General features: G+C 37.3%; 1 protein-coding gene across 2 annotated transcripts in view; it reads right to left on the reverse strand.

Annotated features, from left to right (window-relative positions):
• Positions 1-14,429, reverse strand: part of LOC117337499 — a 59,583-nt gene that overhangs the window by 583 nt on the left and 44,571 nt on the right. For both annotated transcript variants that reach the window (XM_033898508.1, XM_033898507.1), the window contains exon 4: positions 603-2,340. In XM_033898508.1, coding sequence (XP_033754399.1) covers positions 2,255-2,340 — 86 coding nt within the window. In that variant the 3' untranslated portion in view covers positions 603-2,254. The remainder of the gene's footprint in view (positions 1-602; positions 2,341-14,429) is intronic.

Below are 14,429 nucleotides of genomic sequence, written 5' to 3' on the forward strand. Positions count from 1 at the left end.
TCCTTGTACAGTCCATCTAAGGATTGAATAATGTTATGTTGACATACACCTCAACCAAGCAGTTCATAATTAATTTGTCTCAAGACCTATTGAGGTTTATACCCCCATACACCTCAACATAACATTATTCAATCCTTATATTTATATTTTTTTATATTTTGTACAATATTTTGTCTTTGACAAATAGGGACTTGTGCAAGTCTACCACAGAACTTACCGAAAGGTACGTCATCACTCTTCGTCTACATATGGTTAATACTTTCAGGATTCCTTTCGTTAACAAACTTGATAACGAATTAAAACAAATATTAGTTTTAAAGGAATTTATTTCATATAGATATGATCACTTTTGAAAAGGAATTAAAAAAATATAGTCCAAGCTTGACAAATGTATTCCTACGCCGGACTTGATATAGTTAATTGAAAAATGACTTGAGTTAACTGTGGTAGGTTCATTGAGTCTGAATTGAGTGGAAATATAAATATTAACCTGTATCCTTGTACAGTCCATTAACCCTTTCACCCCCACTGACCATATTGGACTTCATATTATGAATGAATGGCAGAGTCTGCTAATGTTTCTTAGGGTTGAAAGGGTTAACCTGTATTTATGTAGAGTCCATTAACCTGTATTTATGTAGAGTCCATTAACCTGTATTTATGTAGAGTCCACTAACCTGTATTTATGTAGAGTCCATTAACCTGTATTTATGTAGAGTCCATTAACCTGTATTTATGTAGAGTCCATTAACCTGTATTTATGTAGAGTCCATTAACCTGTATTCATGCACAGTCCAGTAACCAACATGTTTTAAGACAAGCTTGGGCAAGACACCCAGAGGCCTGCATACATTATTATAATTCTGGATATTTAGGAAAAGGAAATGCTAATGGACTACGGACGAACGCCAGATGCTGTGCCATGGCTAAGCTTGCCAGCTATTTGGGTCAGTTGAACTAAAAATTTGTTCTAGTTGTAAAGTGTTATATGGAGCATGATTATATAATTATAAAATTACAGATAATGTTGGACAATTTTATTAACAATTGTTTTAGGAGCTCAAGTATTAAATATGACTTCTATTGGTCCCCACCCTTAGACAATGATGAAATAAAATCCCTTGGAAAAGGAATGATTATTATAAAATTATGATTCCTACAGCCCGATATTTCTACTTTAAAAGGAGAAGCTTACAGAGTACAGACAACAGACATTGGAGAAGTTACAGAGTACAGACAACAGACATTGTTTTATATGGCCAAAGACCACCTCCCTCAGGCCAGTGAGACAATAAAACATGTATAATACAACGATTAGAATTTAAAACCAATATGGTGATAAATAGATTAGAATTTCCATGGATTGGAACAGTTAAATGTGTATAGATAAAATATATATTAAAGCAATTTATACCAGTAAAAAGGTAGATGTATAATGTAGATTCCAACAGAAAACTCTATAAAAGTTTGTAAAAAGAAATATTTCACTCTAATATTATGACAATAATTATCTCCCTTGCCTGAATCAAACTCCGATCCACTATCGCTAATCTAATGTATTGAAATCTAAAATATATCTATGGTCTATGTATATATACAAGGTTATACATAAAATAGCAGTATGCTAGCCTAATCTTTATAAACATCAAAGTTATACATAAATAGCAGCACACTAGCCTTATCTTTAACATCAAATGGAACTACTATTGGCATGAACTTTTGTGAATTTCATGCTCAGATCTTTATTGAAAATCAAAGTATCCATGTTTACACTTAGAATTTCTATACCATACAGAAAACCTGTTACACAGTATCAACCTAGGATCAGCACACTAAAATCAATAAACACTTACTGATATATACAATAATGGTGTATTATCAATAAACACTTACTGATATATACAATAATAGTGTATTATCCCCGACCTGATTTACCGTTAAGACAAACTTTGCACAATCCCATTGTATACAACCGTAATGCCAGAAAAATCTTTCTGCTTGATGTCTTTATAAGTTAAATACAGATCATCTTACTTAGTTGAAGTAGAGAGGAACAGATCGATGGGTGGAGCTCCAGTATTTTGTTCATTACCCCTTCCTTGCCCAATCTGAACTGGTGTCAGACTCTGTAGTCTTGACCCTCTAAACTTGTCCTTGTTTTCACAAAACAGCTCTCATGACTCAATTTTTCCTGATTCTGTAGACGAGACTAGTTTCCAAGAGTTAACGTTTCCGTCCGTATCCTCCAGTGTTGCTAGTCATACTCGGAGCCGATACAGATGCTGACATCCTTGCCCACTACCAGTGTAGAATGATACCATTTGTTTGTGTCCACAATTACTGCAAGGAATAATGTACAACTAACTGATGTGCCAGTAAATTTTACAACTGCAATTTCAACAGAAATTAGTTAAGTCTATTTTCAGGATTTGACTCTACACATCTAAAAGTGTTTCTTAAAGAAAATTGCCACATAATTTCCAATTTTGACGAATACTCTATTTATCCAGCTTTAAACCCATGCCAAGTAATAAGCTTATTCCCGATTAAGTATAAATTTTCATCATTTTTGTTGTTGTCAATTCTAATTTATAAGTACAGCAAACCCTCTTTTAAAGATCATCAAAATAAATCAGGGAATCTGGACTTCCTGAAGGTCACTACACCTGTGTTAAGCTTTAAATACTCCTGATAGATTACTAACTTGTAACACATGGGTGACAAAACCCTTCACTTACGAGCATGTAAATCTGACAATCACTGGGCCAAGTGTTACATTCTATTTCTTATTCAGAGAATTTCATTTATATGTTTACCAATGGGTCATTATGATATGTGTCACTGATCGTGTGGATGTCCGTGATCATGTAGGTGTCTGTGATCATGTAGGTGTCCGTGATCATGTAGATGTCAGTGATCATGTAGGTGTCTATGATCATGTAGATGTCTGTGATCATGTAGGTGTGTGATCATGTAGGTGTCCGTGATCATGTAGGTGTGTGATCATGTAGGTGTCCGTGATCATGTCGGTGATCATGTAGGTGTCTGTGATCATGTAGGTGTCCGTGATCATGTAGGTGTCTGTGATCATGTATGTGTCTGTGATCATGTAGGTGTCCGTGATCATGTAGGTGTCTGTGATCATGTATGTGTCTGTGATCATGTAGGTGTCCGTGATCATGTCGGTGATCATGTAGGTGTCTGTGATCATGTAGGTGTCCGTGATCATGTAGGTGTCTGTGATCATGTAGGTGTCCGTGATCATGTCGGTGATCATGTAGGTGTCTGTGATCATGTAGGTGTCCGTGATCATGTAGGTGTCTGTGATCATGTAGGTGTCCGTGATCATGTCCGTGATCATGTAGGTGTCTGTGATCATGTAGGTGTCTGTGATCATGTAGATGTCCGTGATCATGTAGGTGTCTGTGATCATGTAGGTGTCCGTGATCATGTAGGTGTCCGTGATCATGTATATTTCCTTGATCATGTAGATGTCCGTGATCATGTAGGTGTCCGTGATCATGTCGGTGATCATGTAGGTGTCCGTGATCATGTAGATGTATGTGATCATGTAGATGTCCGTGATCATGTTGGTGTCTGTGATCATGTAGATGTCCGTGATCATGTAGGTGCCCGTGACCATGTAGGTGTCCGTGGTCATGTAGGTGACTTTGATCATGTAGATGTATGTGATCATGTCCGTGATCATGTAGGTGTCCGTGATCATGTAGGTGTCCGTGATCATGTAGGTGTCCGTGATCATGTAGGTGTCTATGATCATGTAGGTGTCCGTGATCATGTAGGTGTCTAGGATCATGTAGGTGTCCGTGATCATGTAGGTGTCCGTGACCATGTAGGTGTCGGTGATCATGTCCGTGATCATGTAGGTGTCTGTGATCATGTAGGTGTCCGTGATCATGTAGGTGTCCGTGATCATGTAGGTGTCTGTGATCATGTATGTGTCCGTGATCATGTATGTGTCCGTGATCATGTAGGTGTCTGTGATCATGTAGGTGTCTGTGATCATGTAGGTGTCTGTGATCATGTAGGTGTCCGTGATCATGTAGGTGACTGTGATCATGTAGGTGTCCGTGGTCATGTAGGTGTCCGTGTTCATGTAGATGACCGTGATCATGTAGGTGTCTGTGATCATGTAGGTGTCTGTGATCATGTAGGTGTCCGTGGTCATGTAGGTGTCCGTGTTCATGTAGATGACCGTGATCATGTAGGTGTCCGTGGTCATGTAGGTGTCCGTGTTCATGTAGATGACCGTGATCATGTAGGTGTCCGTGGTCATGTAGGTGTCCGTGTTCATGTAGATGACCGTGATCATGTAGGTGTCTGTGATCATGTAGGTGTCTGTGATCATGTAGGTGTCCGTGGTCATGTAGGTGTCCGTGTTCATGTAGATGACCGTGATCATGTAGGTGACTGTGATCATGTAGGTGTCCGTGGTCATGTAGGTGTCCGTGTTCATGTAGATGACCGTGATCATGTAGGTGTCCGTGGTCATGTAGGTGTCCGTGTTCATGTAGATGACCGTGATCATGTAGGTGTCTGTGATCATGTAGGTGTCCGTGATCATGTAGGTGTCTGTGATCATGTAGGTGTCCGTGTTCATGTCCGTGATCATGTAGGTGTCCGTGATCATGTAGGCGTCTGTGATCATGTAGGTGTCTAGGATCATGTAGGTGTCCGTGATCATGTAGATGTCCGTGACCATGTAGGTGTCCGTGATCATGTAGGTGTCCGTGATCATGTAAGTGTCCGTGATCATGTTGTGTCTGTGATCATGTAGGTGTCTGTGATCATGTAGGTGTCCGTGATCATGTTGTGTCTGTGATCATGTCCGTGATCATGTTGTGTCTGTGATCATGTAGGTGTCCGTGATCATGTCCGTGATCATGTAGGTGTCCGTGATCATGTAGATGTCCGTGATCATGTAGGTGTCCGTGATCATGTTATGTCTGTGATCATGTAGATGTCCGTGACCATGTAGATGTCTGTGACCATGTAGGTGTCCGTTATCATGTAGGTGACTGTGATCATGTAGGTGTCCGTGATCATGTTGGTGTCCGTGATCATGTTGTGTCTGTGATCATGTAGATGTCTGTGATCATGTAGGTGTCCGTGATCATGTAGGTGACTGTGATCATGTAGATGTCCGTGATCATGTAGGTGTCCGTGGTCATGTAGGTGTTCGTGATCATGTAGGTGTCCGTGATCATGTTGTGTCTATGATCATGTAGGTGACTGTGATCATGTAGATGTCTGTGATCATGTAGGTGTCCGTGATCATGTAGGTGACTGTGATCATGTAGGTGTCCGTGATCATGTAGGTGTCCGTGATCATGTAGGTGTCTGTGATCATGTAGGTGTATGTGATCATGTAGGTGTCTGTGATCATGTAGGTGTCTGATCATGTAGGTGTCTGTGATCATGTAGGTGTCTGTGATCATGTAGGTGTCCGTGATCATGTAGGTGTCTGTGATCATGTAGGTGTCTGATCATGTAGGTGTCTGTGATCATGTAGGTGTCTGTGATCATGTAGGTGTCCGTGATCATGTAGGTGTCCGTGATCATGTAGATGTCTGTGATCATGTAGGTGTCCGTGATCATGTCCGTGATCATGTATGTGTCCGTGATCATGTATGTGTCTGTGATCATGTAGGTGTACGTGTTCATGTAGGTGTACGTGTTCATGTAGGTGTCCGTGATCATGTAGGTGACTGTGATCATGTAGATGGCCGTGATCATGTAGGTGTCCGTGATCATGTAGGTGTCCGTGATCATGTAGGTGTCCGTGATCATGTCCGTGATCATGTATGTGTCCGTGATCATGTAGGTGTCTGTGATCATGTTGGTGTCCGTGATCATGTAGGTGTCTGTGATCATGTAGGTGTCCGTGTTCATGTCCGTGATCATGTAGGTGTCCGTGATCATGTAGGCGTCTGTGATCATGTAGGTGTCTAGGATCATGTAGGTGTCCGTGATCATGTAGATGTCCGTGACCATGTAGGTGTCCGTGATCATGTAGGTGTCCGTGATCATGTAAGTGTCCGTGATCATGTTGTGTCTGTGATCATGTAGGTGTCTGTGATCATGTAGGTGTCCGTGATCATGTTGTGTCTGTGATCATGTCCGTGATCATGTTGTGTCTGTGATCATGTAGGTGTCCGTGATCATGTCCGTGATCATGTAGGTGTCCGTGATCATGTAGATGTCCGTGATCATGTAGGTGTCCGTGATCATGTAGGTGACTGTGATCATGTAGATGGCCGTGATCATGTAGGTGTCCGTGATCATGTAGGTGTCCGTGATCATGTAGGTGTCCGTGATCATGTCCGTGATCATGTATGTGTCCGTGATCATGTAGGTGTCTGTGATCATGTTGGTGTCCGTGATCATGTAGGTGTCTGTGATCATGTAGGTGTCCGTGTTCATGTCCGTGATCATGTAGGTGTCCGTGATCATGTAGGCGTCTGTGATCATGTAGGTGTCTAGGATCATGTAGGTGTCCGTGATCATGTAGATGTCCGTGACCATGTAGGTGTCCGTGATCATGTAGGTGTCCGTGATCATGTAAGTGTCCGTGATCATGTTGTGTCTGTGATCATGTAGGTGTCTGTGATCATGTAGGTGTCCGTGATCATGTTGTGTCTGTGATCATGTCCGTGATCATGTTGTGTCTGTGATCATGTAGGTGTCCGTGATCATGTCCGTGATCATGTAGGTGTCCGTGATCATGTAGATGTCCGTGATCATGTAGGTGTCCGTGATCATGTTATGTCTGTGATCATGTAGATGTCCGTGACCATGTAGATGTCTGTGACCATGTAGGTGTCCGTTATCATGTAGGTGACTGTGATCATGTAGGTGTCCGTGATCATGTTGGTGTCCGTGATCATGTTGTGTCTGTGATCATGTAGATGTCTGTGATCATGTAGGTGTCCGTGATCATGTAGGTGACTGTGATCATGTAGATGTCCGTGATCATGTAGGTGTCCGTGGTCATGTAGGTGTTCGTGATCATGTAGGTGTCCGTGATCATGTTGTGTCTATGATCATGTAGGTGACTGTGATCATGTAGATGTCTGTGATCATGTAGGTGTCCGTGATCATGTAGGTGACTGTGATCATGTAGGTGTCCGTGATCATGTAGGTGTCCGTGATCATGTAGGTGTCCGTGATCATGTAGATATCCGTGATCATGTAGGTGACTGTGATCATGTAGGTGTCTGTGATCATGTAGGTGTCCATGATCATGTCCGTGATCATGTAGGTGTCTGTGATCATGTAGGTGTATGTGATCATGTAGGTGTCTGTGATCATGTAGGTGTCTGATCATGTAGGTGTCTGTGATCATGTAGGTGTCTGTGATCATGTAGGTGTCCGTGATCATGTAGGTGTCTGTGATCATGTAGGTGTCTGATCATGTAGGTGTCTGTGATCATGTAGGTGTCTGTGATCATGTAGGTGTCCGTGATCATGTAGGTGTCCGTGATCATGTAGATGTCTGTGATCATGTAGGTGTCCGTGATCATGTCCGTGATCATGTATGTGTCCGTGATCATGTATGTGTCTGTGATCATGTAGGTGTACGTGTTCATGTAGGTGTACGTGTTCATGTAGGTGTCCGTGATCATGTAGGTGACTGTGATCATGTAGATGGCCGTGATCATGTAGGTGTCCGTGATCATGTAGGTGTCCGTGATCATGTAGGTGTCCGTGATCATGTCCGTGATCATGTATGTGTCCGTGATCATGTAGGTGTCTGTGATCATGTTGGTGTCTATGATCGTGTAGATGTCTGTGATCATATATGAATATATATATATATATATATATATATGAACACTTGACATATTCTTTACAATGATCTATTAAAGAAGGGGCTCACACTCAAATAACAGATCTGCAGCTGTCTGAGGGACAGGGCAGATTTATGAATCTATCAGACTAATATAGATAATATATACATAAAACTATCCTGGGAGTAAAGGGGTTAACGAAGGGGCTCTATAGATAATATATACATAAAACAATCCTGGGAGTAAAGAGGTTAAAGAAGGGGTTATCACTCTAACAGATCAGACTTATATAGATAATATATACATAAAACAATCCTGGGAGTAAAGAGGTTAAAGAAGGGGTTATCACTCTAACAGATCAGACTTATATAGATAATATATACATAAAACAACCCTGGGAGTAAAGGGTTTTAACGAAGGGGTTCTCACTCTAACAGATCTGACTAATATAGATAATATATACATAAAACAATCCTGGGAGTAAAGGGGTTAACGAAGGGGTTATCACTCTAACAGATCAGACTTATATAGATAATATATACATAAAACAATCCTGGGAGTAAAGAGGTTAAAGAAGGGGTTCTCACTCTAACAGATCAGACTTATATAGATAATATATACATAAAACAATCCTGGGAGTAAAGAGGTTAAAGAAGGGGTTCTCACTCTAACAGATCTGACTAATATAGATAATATATACATAAAACAATCCTGGGAGTAAAGAGGTTAAAGAAGGGGTTCTCACTCTAACAGATCTGACTAATATAGATAATATATACATAAAACAATCCTGGGAGTAAAGAGGTTAAAGAAGGGGTTCTCACTCTAACAGATCTGACTAATATAGATAATATATACATAAAACAATCCTGGGAGTAAAGAGGTTAAAGAAGGGGTTCTCACTCTAACAGATCTGACTAATATAGATAATATATACATAAAACAATCCTGGGAGTAAAGAGGTTAAAGAAGGGGTTCTCACTCTAACAGATCAGACTAATATAGATAATATATACATAAAACAATCCTGGGAGTAAAGGGGTTAACGAAGGGGTTCTCACTCTAACAGATCAGACTAATATAGATAATCTATACATAAAACAATCCTGGGAGTAAAGAGGTTAAAGAAGGGGTTCTCACTCTAACAGATCAGACTAATATAGATAATCTATTTTCCTTGTCCAGGTTTTGCCTTTTGGCATCTAAAACCAAATACAAAATTGTATGTCCAGCATTTATAGTCCTAATAAAACTTCACTTCCAATGGCAACATAACAAAGCAGATAAAACAATCAATTTCAAAGAATTATGCCACATAGATATAGCCACGTATTCAGTATTTTAGAGACAGAAACCAAATACTTGTCAAAACACAGACTGACCAGTCAGTACAAAACACAAACTGACCAGTCAGTACAAAACACAGACTCACTAGTCGGTACAAAACACAGACTGACCAGTCGGTACAAAACATAGACTGGTTAGACAGTACAAAACACAGACTGACCAGTCGGTACAAAACACAGAATCAAGGAAGGGAGGAATACATATCATATATTGTTTAAAAAGTTTCTGACTTATTTCAAATGATTTCTTAAGGAAGGTAGCAATCAGCTGGTATATTATTCCTGGGTTATGTACAATATTTGAGGAAAATTGACAGTTAGAAATAAATTGGAAATATCTGGAGCTGAAGGAAGTGGGAGGGGCACAGGCTGTCACTCAGAAAACCTTATCATTCCACATGACTGCATACAATAGAAAATTGGCAATTACGGAAATTGAATTTGCCAGAAAATAGATTATTTGGTATTCCATTTACACCTTCACCAGTTATCCAATCTGAGAATGTAATTTCTCTGTAATCGATTTCATCATAACTGAAAAAAGTTAGTGACTAAATATTATACACTCAACAACCCTCAACTCCAAATATAGGCTTCCATCTACTGAACATTAACAGATACATCTACTTAATTAGTATATCTACCAGATATTATATATAATGTAATACCGCAATCCTCAGTGTACCCGACTAAACGACAATAAACCGATTCTAAAATACACTGTATTTCAAACAACATCTTTGTCAATTTTCATCTTCTGAATCAATACTTTCAACCTAACAGTCAGAAATGTCACACGAAAATTGTCAGTTAACTAACAGATCCTGATGAGAAATAAAATACCATACATACATACTGTATTTATCTTGTTATAAGGCCAGGGTCCATCACATAAAAATACAATACATATATACCGCATTTATCCTGTAATAAGCCCAGCGTCCATCACATAAAATTTGGTGAATTGGAAGTAGGGGATGGACTAATTGCTGGAAAATGACTAGCATCTATTTAAATATGGTATTATATAACAGGACCTAGATATTACCAGTCACAGCCTTATTGTTGTATAAATATGGTACTATATAACATGACCTAGATATTACCAGTCACAGCCTTATTGTTGTATAAATACGGTACTATATAACATGTCCTAGATATTACCAGGCACAGCCTTATTGTTGTATAAATATGGTACATGACTTATATATTACCAGTCACAGCCTTATTGTTGTATAAATATGGTACTATATAACATGACCTAGATATTACCAGTCACAGCCTTATTGTTGTATAAATATGGTAATTATATAACATGACCTAGATATTACCAGTCACAGCCTTATTGTTGTATAAATATGGTACTATATAACATGACCTAGATATTACCAGTCACAGCCTTATTGTTGTATAAATATGGTAATTATATAACATGACCTAGATATTACCAGTCACAGCCTTATTGTTGTATAAATATGGTACTATATAACAGGACCTAGATATTACCAGTCACAGCCTTATTGTTGTATAAATATGGTAATTATATAACACGACCTAGATATTACCAGTCACAGCCTTATTGTTGTATAAATATGGTACTATATAACATGACCTAGATATTACCAGTCACAGCCTTATTGTTGTATCAATATGGTACTATATAACATGACCTATATATCACCAGTCACAGCCTTATTGTTGTATAAATATGGTACTATATAACATGACCTATATATTACCAGTCACAGCCTTATTGTTGTATCAATATGGTACTATATAACATTACCTAGATATTACCAGTCACAGCCTTATTGTGTAAATATGGTACTATATAACATGACCTAGATATTACCAGTCACAGCCTTATTGTTGTATAAATATGGTACTATATAACATGACCTAGATATTACCAGTCACAGCCTTATTGTTGTATAAATATGGTACTATATAACATGACCTAGATATTACCAGTCACAGCCTTATTGTTGTATAAATATGGTACATGACCTAGATATTACCAGTCACAGCCTTATTGTTGTATAAATATGGTACTACATAACACGACCTAGATATGACCAGTCACAGCCTTATTGTTGTATAATATGGTAATTATATAACATGACCTAGATATTAATAGTCACAGCCTTATTATTGTATCAATATGGTACTATATAACATGACCTAGATATTACCAGTCACAACCTTATTGTTGTATAAATATGGTACTATATAACATGACCTATATATTACCAGTCACAGCCTTATTGTTGTATAAATATGGTACTATATAACATGACCTAGGTATTACCAGTCACGGCCTTATTGTTGTATAAATATGGTACTATATAACATGACCTAGATATTACCAGTCACAGCCTTATTGTTGTATAAATATGGTACATGACCTAGATATTACCAGTCACAGCCTTATTGTTGTATAAATAAGGTAATTATATAACATGACCTAGATATTACCAGTCACGGCCTTATTATTGTATCAATATGGTACTATATAACATGACCTAGATATTACCAGTCACAACCTTATTGTTGTATAAATATGGTACTATATAACATGACCTAGATATTACCAGTCACAGCCTTATTGTTGTATAAATATGGTACTATATAACATGACCTAGATATTACCAGTCACAGCCTTATTGTTGTATAAAAATGGTACTATATAACATGACCTAGATATTACCAGTCACAGCCTTATTGTTGTATAAATATGGTACTATATAACATGACCTAGATATTACCAGTCACAGCCTTATTGTTGTATAAATATGGTACTATATAACATGACCTAGATATTACCAGTCACAGCCTTATTATTGTATCAATATGGTAATTATATAACATGACCTAGATATTACCAGTCACAGCCTTATTGTTGTATAAATATGGTACTATATAACATGACCTAGATATTACCAGTCACAGCCTTATTGTTGTATAAATATGGTACTATATAACATGACCTAGATATTACCAGTCACAGCCTTATTGTTGTATAAATATGGTACTATATAACATGACCTAGATATTACCAGTCACAGCCTTATTGTTGTATAAATATGGTACTATATAACATGACCTAGATATTACCAGTCACAGCCTTATTGTTGTATAAAAATGGTACTATATAACATGACCTAGATATTACCAGTCACAGCCTTATTGTTGTATAAATATGGTACTATATAACATGACCTAGATATTACCAGTCACAGCCTTATTGTTGTATAAATATGGTACTATATAACATGACCTAGATATTACCAGTCACAGCCTTATTGTTGTATAAATATGGTACTATATAACACGACCTAGATATTACCAGTCACAGCCTTATTGTTGTATAAATATGGTACATGACCTATATATTACCAGTCACAGCCTTATTGTTGTATAAATATGGTAATTATATAACATGACCTAGATATTAATAGTCACAGCCTTATTATTGTATCAATATGGTACTATATAACATGACCTAGATATTACCAGTCACAACCTTATTGTTGTATAAATATGGTACTATATAACATGACCTAGATATTACCAGTCACAGCCTTATTGTTGTATAAATAAGGTAATTATATAACATGACCTAGATATTACCAGTCACGGCCTTATTATTGTATATATATAGTACTATATAACATGACCTAGATATTACCAGTCACAGCCTTATTGTTGTATAAATATGGTATTATATAACATGACCTAGATATTACCAGTCACAGCCTTATTGTTGTATAAATATGGTACTATATAACATGACCTAGATATCACCAGTCACAGCCTTATTGTTGTATAAATAAGGTTATTATATAACATGACCTAGATATTACCAGTCACAGCCTTATTGTCGTATAAATATGATAATTATATAACATGACCTAGATATTACCAGTCACAGCCTTATTGTTGTATAAATATGGTACTATATAACACGACCTAGATATTACCAGTCACAGCCTTATTGTGTAAATATGGTACTATATAACATGACCTAGATATTACCAGTCACAGCCTTATTGTTGTATAAATATGGTACATGACCTAGATATTACCGGTCACAGTCTTATTGTTGTATAAATATGGTACTATATAACATGACCTAGATATTACCAGTCACAGCCTTATTGTTGTATAAATATGGTACTATATAACATGACCTAGATATTACCAGTCACAGCCTTATTGTTGTATAAATATGGTACTATATAACACAACCTAGATATTACCGGTCACAGTCTTATTGTTGTATAAATATGGTACTATATAACATGACCTAGATATTACCAGTCACAGCCTTATTGTTGTATCAATATGGTACTATATAACATGACCTAGATATTACCAGTCACAGCCTTATTGTTGTATAAATATGGTACTATATAACATGATCTAGATATTACCAGTCACAGCCTTATTGTTGTATAAATATGGTACTATATAACATGACCTAGATATTACCAGTCACAGCCTTATTGTTGTATAAATATGGTACATGACCTAGATATTACCAGTCACAGCCTTATTGTTGTATAAATATGGTACTATATAACACGACCTAGATATGACCAGTCACAGCCTTATTGTTGTAAAATATGGTAATTATATAACATGACCTAGATATTAATAGTCACAGCCTTATTATTGTATCAATATGGTACTATATAACATGACCTAGATATTACCAGTCACAACCTTATTGTTGTATAAATATGGTACTATATAACATGACCTATATATTACCAGTCACAGCCTTATTGTTGTATAAATATGGTACTATATAACATGACCTAGATATTACCAGTCACAGCCTTATTGTTGTATAAATATGGTACATGACCTAGATATTACCAGTCACAGCCTTATTGTTGTATAAATAAGGTAATTATATAACATGACCTAGATATTACCAGTCACGGCCTTATTATTGTATATATATAGTACTATATAACATGACCTAGATATTACCAGTCACAGCCTTATTGTTGTATAAATATGGTACTATATAACACGACCTAGATATGACCAGTCACAGCCTTATTGTTGTATAATATGGTAATTATATAACATGACCTAGATATTAATAGTCACAGCCTTATTGTTGTATAAATATGGTACTATATAACATGACCTAGATATTACCAGTCACAGCCTTATTGTTGTATAAATATGGTACATGACCTAGATATTACCAGTCACGGCCTTATTGTTGTATAAATAAGGTAATTATATAACATGACCT

This window comes from Pecten maximus, chromosome 11 (genome assembly GCF_902652985.1).
Source record: "Pecten maximus chromosome 11, xPecMax1.1, whole genome shotgun sequence".
In the NCBI taxonomy this organism is placed as follows: Eukaryota; Metazoa; Mollusca; class Bivalvia; order Pectinida; family Pectinidae; genus Pecten; species Pecten maximus.